The sequence below is a fragment of the Xenopus tropicalis genome, chromosome 5 (assembly GCF_000004195.4).
Source record: "Xenopus tropicalis strain Nigerian chromosome 5, UCB_Xtro_10.0, whole genome shotgun sequence".
In the NCBI taxonomy this organism is placed as follows: Eukaryota; Metazoa; Chordata; class Amphibia; order Anura; family Pipidae; genus Xenopus; species Xenopus tropicalis.
In genome coordinates, this window is record NC_030681.2 from 132,604,180 (window position 1) to 132,613,654 (window position 9,475).

Consider the following 9,475-nt stretch of genomic DNA (forward strand, 5'->3'; position numbering starts at 1 on the left):
GAATAGGTGGGGCCTTGGTCAAATGATGTTGATAGACATTTGATGGTGACATTTGATGGTACACTGTGGATGCTCACTCCTGCCAGCTGGGACTCTGATAGGAAAACCCTTCAATGATGTTAACTCCTGTTGGGACACTGTAGTTGTTCATTTGACCCCCTTCATTATTCTCAGCCGGTTGCTGCAACTAAGAAAAAAAAAACACTTGTCAAATTTCTATGAGAAGCTCCATTTTAAGGAAAGAATAGTTAACAAAATAAGTATCTAGTAGAAGCATATGGTATATAGAAAGAATTATCAAAACATATACATGTTACTGCACTAGGGCTCTGGCCTATATTGGCAATAAATCATTTTCAGCCTAGCACATGGAGTAAACAGTCATTTCTGCAATGATAAAATTTCAGGTAATACAGTATTACCCTGTGTAGTAAGTGAACCATCATTTTTATATTTACAAACATACTAGCAGAGAAGAGGTGGAAGGTGAGTTCTGATACATAAAGAAGTCGTTTTCCCATTATCCCTGCAGTAATGTACTTACAGCTTCTAGCTGGAATGGGGGTGGCAGTGTCCTGTTTTCCAGAGTTTCCCAGTCAATGGAATCAAAAAAGAGGCATTGCCTGATGTTCCCTTTGACACCATAACGGTTGCAAGCCTTCTTCCTCAGGAGCTGGTTATAGAAAAGACAATTGTTTAAACATTGTAGAAATTTGTTGAACATTAATAATTACAATCATTGTTGTATTTATAACAAAACAGACAAACATTGGGAAAGAGTAAAGTGCAAATCTGCTATGACTTTCCAGCTGAGGAAGGGAGTTGGCCATTAAAGCTTGTGTCGAAGTTTTCTGCTTACAATAAACAACATAGGGCAGTAGCCCACTGAAAATTCAGTGTGCCTCTCCCCTTCTTTGTCTGACTATATTTCCCAGTATCTATAGAATACACATATATTCTGCTAGGTGCTGTACTTATCCATTGCTGTCTTGGAACTGATTGTTTCTTTGAGTTTGCATATGGTAGCATGTGGTTTACTAAGTAATTAAATGTGTCAGAACTTTCTGTTATTCAAATACCAGAAAACCTCTTTGGTTCATATGAGAGGTAACATTACTGGGTAAAAGAAAATGTAAGCTATGCCGTAATGTATCTTGTAATGAGGTCTGTAATACAAAAGAAATGCAGATTCATCAAGGGAGATGGGTACATGTGTTAGAGAGATGTATGAGAGAGATAAAATAATAGCTCAAACTCACCTTTCGAAGGAGGATGACTAATTTGGAGGGAGTCCAGGTTGGAACTTTGGCCCTATCCTCAAGGATGGAGTGTCTCAATGCTGCATCCCCGTGTTTGTCATCAAATGGGTACCAGCCAGTGGCCATTTGGCACAAAATAATGCCAAATGCCCACCAGTCCACCGCCGCATTATATCGCTGGTCTGCTAGCACCTTGAAGGAAAGGTAGATTACTTAACAAACTGCTAAATATATCCAAAGCAGTTTTCCTATAATATGTTCATGCCCCATCATCATAATACTCAATACTAATATATTAGGCCAGTACACCTAGTTCCCAGCCCACGTGAGCCAACAGTAAAAATTGTAAAAATGTGTCCCATTTTACATTTAGAAATACTACTTAAATCTAGTGTAGTCCTTGGAACAGACGTTTGAAAGAGCTAAAACTCCCTTACCTCTGGAGCCATGTACTTAGGTGTTCCTCTATAGCCGCAGGTTGTGTCGTGGCCAAAGACATGTTCCACTGCCAGGCCGAAGTCTGCAATCTTGATGTGACCCTCGCTGCTTATCAGTATGTTGTCGGGCTTGAGATCACTGCACCGTAGAGAAATAGTTGAGACATATAATAAAATAACCCACATTTCTGTTATGTTACCTGCTATAGGAAATTTTGAAGCATTAAAAGGAAACTTTGTCTTCCTGGCAATTTCCTATGAAACTTATTTTTTTGTACTGTTCTTGTAGTCACACACAAAATACTGCAGCTGTATGAAAACATACTGATGCAGCATGCAATTTCCATAGGACTATTATGCAGCATTTTGCCTGTGTCTATAATGCACCCAAACACCGTCTCTGTTGCAAGTATAGGACCCATGAGTAGCATATTCACCATGGTGTTCAAACGCACAGGCATTGAAAGCATTTCACTAACATATATATCAGTGCCAGTGTTTAGGAACTCTTAGGGCATCTTTTCCCTTGACATTTTGTCTAAATTGGAGAATACAAAACAAATCTTAGAATTGAGAGCAGGATTTAACTTACCAATGGATAATTCCACGAGAGTGAAGATACTGCAGGCCGCACACCATCTCCGCAGAGTATAAGCTGTTCATGATAGCATAATTATATTACCCCAATACTAAATACATATCATAAACTACACTGAATCATTTGTTGTTGAAGAATATGAGAAATCAGGTGAAATTAAGCAAAGTGATTATTTTATCCTTTAGGGTTGAATCACAACCCCAAACAGCCCACCCACTGCACAAACATATATTTCAGGAACATATATGACTTTTGCCTTTTTCTTTCCTTTAGGGCTGCAAACACTTTCCTACGTATCTAAGCTGGATTATTTTAACCTGTGTGCAATAATTACATAGAAGACCAAGCAGCAGTAATACTATAAGTAAGTAAAGTGTCTATGAGCAGTCTATAGAAACTGCTCAGGCTATTTAACTGCTACTGGTGCTTGTGCCAGTATGAAATAGATCCAATTTTATTTGTACTGTGTGTAATACTAATATATATATATATATATATATACAGGTATAGGACCCATTATCCAGAATGCTCGGGACCAAGGGTATTCCGGATAAGGGGTCTTTCCGTAATTTGGATCTCCATACCTTAAGTCTACTAACAAATCAATAAAACATTAATTAAACCCAATAGGATTGTTTTGCATCCAATAAGGATTAATTATATCTTAGTTGGAATCAATTACAAGGTACTGTTTTATTTCTACATAGAAAAAGGAAATCAGTTTTAAAATTCTGAATTATTTGATTAAAATGGAGTCTATGGGAGAAAGGCATTCCGTAATTCGGAGCTTTCTGGATAACGGGTTTCCGGATAAGGGGTCCGATACCTGTATATATATCCATCACCAACATCTTTTAGTTTATAGGTATAATCATTTATAGCAGAGTAATTGTATTTCTTTTCTGCTAATTGTTTTCCCCTTTTCACTCTTTCTGTGCAATGACTGTGTTCTTTCTGTTTTCCATAGGTACTATATTCTTACATCACTTGTCTGATTTTCAGGTGGTGTTCCTTCTTGAGAAGATTTTCAAGGCTTCCTCCACTGGCAAACTCCATAGCGATGAAGGCACAGTTCTGTTTTTTGGATAAAGGAAAAGGAGAATGACTCAGATGAGCAGGTAGCACAGTATTGAACAGTTTAATGTAGGCTTCTACATGGCTACATTGGAACAAAGTACATATGGCACAAACAGGTGCATACGTATAGGAGCTGCAACTGTGCTTGGGCCCTGGTACCGTCATAATTACTTCTCTGGAGACAAAGATATATGAAACTGTTAAGGAATACTATTGACTATATTGTTTTAGCTCCCTATCCCTGTACTGTATATCATTCAAATACATTAAAAGCTTTCAAATATTTCTCTAGAATGCTGTTAATGGTCACATTGCATCTATGGCACAATGATACTGGGTTTGTCCATGATCTCACCCTGGGCAGATAGGGAGTAAGACTCTACAGTATGTACTTGGCGGGAGGACTGGAAACAAATTTCTTTTTTTTTTTTTTAATTCAGGCAAGTTTATTGAGAAGATTTTACAGCAGTTTAAGCATATATACATCACATTATGAGGCAGAGTTACACAATGTAATAAGGTTCTAGTATATGACATGTTTTGCAGTAACAAAAGTTGCAAGTTATGTTGCACTTGAAAATAAATTGTAACCTTTTCTTTTGTATGCATTTTCCTTTCCCCTTTCATTTCTGACCCTCAGGATGTCGGCACATATTACAGTTTACAAACATATCTTAAAATACTTTAAGAAAATACCACCTATAGCTCTCTAAGTGGATTTTTCTAGCCATTTTCCCCATATTTTTTCTTGTTTCTTGGGAGCTCCTCTAGTTTTATATATTAGACTTTCCAATGTACATAGGTGTTCGACTTCAGAGAGCCAATGTGAATATTTGGGGGGTGTTAAATCTTTCCATTTCTTTGTTATTGCTTTTTTTTTTTTTTGCTAAAAATAAACATTCTCTGGTGAATACACTAAGTTGTTGTGTGAGTAGTTGTTTCACCTCTAGGATCAGGTCCAGCTTATTCAAAACCTTGGTCCAATATGTATGTATATCTTTATTTATAAAGAGCTACTTATGTACGCAGCGCTGTACAGTAGAATACATTAATACAAACAGGGTGTTAATAAGATAATAATAGATGAATACAAAGTATAATAATAAATAAAGATAAATACAGCTGCAATAAGTTAAGAGTCGAGGACACAAGAGGATGGAGGTCCCTGCCCCGTAGAGCTTACAATCTATATGGGAGGGTAACTAACAGACACAAATAGGCAAATATAAGTGCTGTAGGTCACAGTGGGTGACACTACAATATAAGTGCCAATATTACCCAGGACCGAGCATTCCCACACCAAATGCATTAGTGTGGTGTTTTCTACATGGCATCTAGAACATTCCGATGTTGTATTTGGGAATATTTGATGCAGTTTAGCTGGAGTGTAATACGCTTGGTGTACAAAATATAGTTGTATCATCCTATTTCTATAGTTAAGTGATGCTGTGAGGGGAGATTCCAGCACCTCATCCCAACCATCATCATCATCTAGCGTGTCCAGGTCTGCTTCCCATTTTCCCCTTAGTTTCTCTAGGGGTTTGTTAAATACTTTACTATGCAGATTAGCATACAGTGAAGCGATTAGCCCTTTTGTGGAGCCTTGCATTATTAGGTCTACTGTTGAGTTTTGTGATCTTTGGATAGTTGCTTTATTGTTTTGTAGTGAAATCTTTTTTGTATTTGCATGTATTGTAGCCACTGATTGGAGGGGAGCTGAAAGGTTTCTTTAAGATGATTAAAAGTAACCATTGTCCCATTTTGCCATACGCCCCCTATCCTGAGGATTCTGCAATTGGCATTTCCCCTAGTTTAGCAACATGCGGAAACCAGTAGTTACACCATAGGGGGGTTTGCGGAAGGAAGCCTGTGAATTTAAGAATTTGAGTCGCCTTAGTCCAAATTAATCGAGTGTGTTGCATTACTACATTCTGGTATACTGTGTTGGAGGGTTTTTTAATAGACAACCATTGGAAGGGTGTGCATTTATTCTCCACCAGTAAAGCTTGCATATGGAAAAGAGTCTGATGATGCGCCTCTTCCACCCAAGTAGCAAAGTGACTCATTTGAGCCGCTAAGTAGTATAATTAAATATTGGGGAGCGCTATTCCTCCTTCTCTTTGGAAACAAATTTCTAATAGCCCCTCTCCCAACCCCAAAGTATGAGAAATGGCAGATCACTGTGCCCCTTTATATCACAGTAACCCCCTCATCATCCACTCATGCCAGTACTAAAAAGTCTAAATGGCATCTGCACACTATGTACAAGTGTGTGACTGACCTGTGGAAGAGAGACATGATTTTAAATAAATTACATGGCATGTCTGGCAATATCTTTTACCTGTGTTTGAAAGGCTGCATGCATATGGCACAGGTATGGGTGCCCAGCAGCAACCCTTAGCACTCGTGCCTCCCGCAGAATGCTCTGTCTGTTCGCCATCTGTGGCTTCTTCACGATGACCTTAATGGCCACTTGTTGACTGTTGGTAGGTGTGGAAGCCAATATGACCTAAGAAAGGCAGAGATAAGAATAAAAGGTTAACGGATTTCCTTAGGGACGCTGTGGGGCAATGTCGCTGCCACTATAATGACTTTTTAGACAAAAAAACAGATATATCTGACTTTTGTGTTCATATCCAATTATGTCACTTACTTGGCCAAATGTACCCCGTCCAAGTACACGATGGAATGTGTAGCTTGTGATGTCCAAAGCGAGGGGCCTCCTGACCTGAACACAGGGCCTCTGGCTGCATCCTTCTCCTGGGGAGAGATATTTTATTAATTTCACTTGGCTGCCATCACATTCACAAAGAGCAATCTTTAATATTATTAACTGTAGCACCGTACAATAGTTGTATACATCAAACAGACACATATTTAATACAAATCCTCACCTGTACAGGAGGTGAAGAGGGTCCTATTCCTCAGACCTTACATATTAATAGTGAAGGGGTTTTTTTTAAGTGATTTGCAGGTTGGGGGCTGGGGATTCCTGTGGAGGATTTTTTAAAGCTTGGGAATATTGTAAAGTGATTACTAAACTATGGTAGTGCTGGACCCTTCGAATATAATCCATATTTTCTTCTCTAGAAGAAGGCCAGCTAGTTTCAGTAGGAATTTGGGGTTTGAATGTACTTTGCTATCATATATGTTATTAGCTAACTCTAACCATGCTGCATTGGTCATGTTGGGCCTCAAATTTAATTGCAAGGGGCCCAAGTTTTCTGGTGACTTGGGTAAGGGCCATATGGTGCAGTCCAAATAATGCAGTTTAGTTAACGTTATTAAACCCACAAGTCACAAAAAGAGATCTGTGGCTGACATATTAATGATCAGCACCAAGCTTTTCTATGGGACCAGTGCTTTAACTGTACATTCTGCAACCCCCTGTTATATATTCACTGTATCTCAACATGTTTCTCAGCACTTTATAGTGAAATCAGGGGCCCATATGAAACAGAGCAGCCTGGATTGCCAAGAAAGGGGAGGGAATTACTACAAAGGAGGTTTGAGTTGATTTGGGGCAGGGTTGGGTGGGCCAGGGGTTCATACAGCAACCCTGTGTATAGTCAAAACCACTTTAAATCCTCTTTATAAAGTGATATTCAAGTTAATGTTCACAATTATAGCATAAAATCACATCCAGATTTTATTGAAAAACATTTAAAAAGTACTTTCCATTCCCTAAAAGCAAAGAAGACAAAAACCATATTTGAGGGGCCCCCAACATTAGGACAAGCTTCCTCAGTTGGCAAAACAAAGGCAATGCTATTAGTTCTTTATTATTAAAATGCTTTCTAAGCAGCCGGACAGTGCCTTACATGTGTGCAGTGAATATCTGTAGCAAGATAAGTTTAAATGTGATATACGTTGCTTCCTTATCAAAACCCCTTAAAAAATCCTTAAAGCAAGCCCATATATAATGTAAGGAATCCATTAGATTGTACGTAACCACTGCACTATGTCTGTCTGTATGTTCAGGTTCATACGGAGGGCCCCATGTTCAGTACTAGAGACAGCTAAATAATGGAGAGCAGTGATGCCTTTGAATCTTAACTTTAGACAAAGTGCAAGCAGGAATGATGTGGCCGCTACTGTGGGGTGATAAGATGCCATTACAGAACCTGAACATACACACTATGAACAGACTACAAACATTGCTTCTAAACATACCCCCATATGTTATAAAATACACTAAGTTTGCCCAGGAGCAGTAACCCATAGCAACCAATTAGCAGGTAGCATTTACTGATCACCTGTTTATAAGCAAACATCTTTCATTAACTGGATGGCTCCCCTGCCGCCAAAAAAGGCTGGGTGGGTAGATTTGGTTAATAAAATGCTCCCACTAATCAAACTCACATACAAAGCCAGAGGTCAACTGAATAAGTTTGACAAAGTATGGGGTGGCTGGCTGGAAACCCATTGTATTTGTAGATAACAAACATTTAATGTAAAACTCAACTATGGCTGTAACCCCCACATCCTTCCGCCCCCCCTCTTTTTTCTGTATCCCCATCCCTGTTTGTACAGGTATAGGACCCATTATCCAGAATGCTCGGGACCAAGGGTATTCCGGATAAGGGGTCTTTCCGTAATTTGGATCTCCATACCTTAAGTCAATAAAATATTAATTAGACCCAATAGGATTGTTTTGCATCCAATAAGGATTAATTATATCTTAGTTGGGATCAATTACAAGGTACTGTTTTATTACTACAGAGAAATAGGAAATCAGTTTTAAAATTCTGAATTATTTGATTAAAATGGAGTCTATGGGAGACGGGCATTCTGTAATTCGGAACTTTTCAGATAATGGGTTTCCAGATAAGGGATCCCATACCTGTATACAAAATCAAGCAGTAAGCAATAACAACCAATCAGCAGGTAGAATTAACTGGTCACCTGTTTGAAAACAAACATCTTATTGGCTGCTATGGGTTACTGCAACTGGGCAAAGGTAGTGCCTTTTATTATACACGGGGGTAGATCTTTTAACTTTTACTATTATTTTTTAATGTTTTTCAATAAAATCTGGATGTGATTTGCAGATGGCGAAATGTGGAATTTTGCAGCAAATCCAAGCCTGGCAACAAAAAGTTTAATGTTTATCTGTAATTTCAGTTACTTACCAGCGCTGCTGTCTGTGCTGCCGCTTTTTCTCTTCCTGATGTCACTGGAGAGTTTTTGCCTCTTTTTCTTTCTTTCCTCCTCGCCATCACTGTGGTTCTTACATTTAATAATCACCTTTTTAAACTTTTCTCCACTATTTACTCCCCAATCGCTGCTGTTGTCAGTGAGGCTACTGCTGCTTCTTTTCCTCTTCCTGATGTTACTGGAGAGTTTTATCCTCTTTTTCTCCCTTTCCTCCTCGCCATCACTGTGGTTCTTACATTTAATACTTACCTTTTTAAACTTTTCTCCACTATTTACTCCCCAATCGCTGCTGTTATCAGTGAGGCTACTGCTGCTTCTTTTCCTCTTCCTGATGTTACTGGAGACTTTTATCCTCTTTTTCTTCCTTTCTTCCTCGCCATCGCTGTGGTTCTTACATTTAATACTTACCTGCCTATTTTCTTCCCAATCACTGCTGCTGATGTTTATAATGCTGCAGGAAGGTTTTCTCTCCATGTTGTTGCTGGAGAGTTTGATGGGATTGACAGTTGGTCCTCCTTGTCAATCCCTGCACTGAATAACACTAATGGGGTATTTAATCGGAATTAAATGAACCCCACAGTGTTTGGAGGCGATGTTATTTAATAACTGCTGTTCGCAGACTCCTACAAATGCAATCCAAAGACGTATCGATCGTAATTCGCCAAAAAAAATCGCACCAAAGAAACGCACCCAGACTCTCGAAAGACCTGAACAGATCTGAGATAACGGCAGTTGGGCCAACTGACACTGCCGTGCGCACTAGGATGCTGGTCACATGGCTGTATCAGCCCAGAGTAGGGACTGTCACACTGGCTGGATAGGGCCCCTAGCATACTGTAAGGTTTGTAGAGACCCGGGAGTCTAGTTTTATATCACTAGGAAGGGATATATATATATACAGTGGTGTGAAAAACTATTTGCCCCCTTCCTTATTCTTTTGCATGTTT

General features: G+C 39.0%; 1 protein-coding gene across 1 annotated transcript; it reads right to left on the reverse strand.

The window, feature by feature from the left end:
- Window positions 1-499: 499 nt before the first annotated feature.
- Window positions 500-9,002, reverse strand: LOC116410990 (protein kinase C theta type-like). Its single transcript, XM_031902750.1, has 8 exons — window positions 8,504-9,002; window positions 6,025-6,131; window positions 5,713-5,880; window positions 3,277-3,368; window positions 2,289-2,351; window positions 1,697-1,835; window positions 1,260-1,451; window positions 500-673 (listed from the first exon to the last, which is right to left on the reverse strand). The coding sequence occupies exons 1-8, from the start codon at window positions 9,000-9,002 to the stop codon at window positions 521-523; spliced, it is 1,413 nt and encodes a 470-aa protein (XP_031758610.1). The 3' UTR covers window positions 500-520.
- Between the last annotated feature and the right edge of the window lie 473 nt (window positions 9,003-9,475).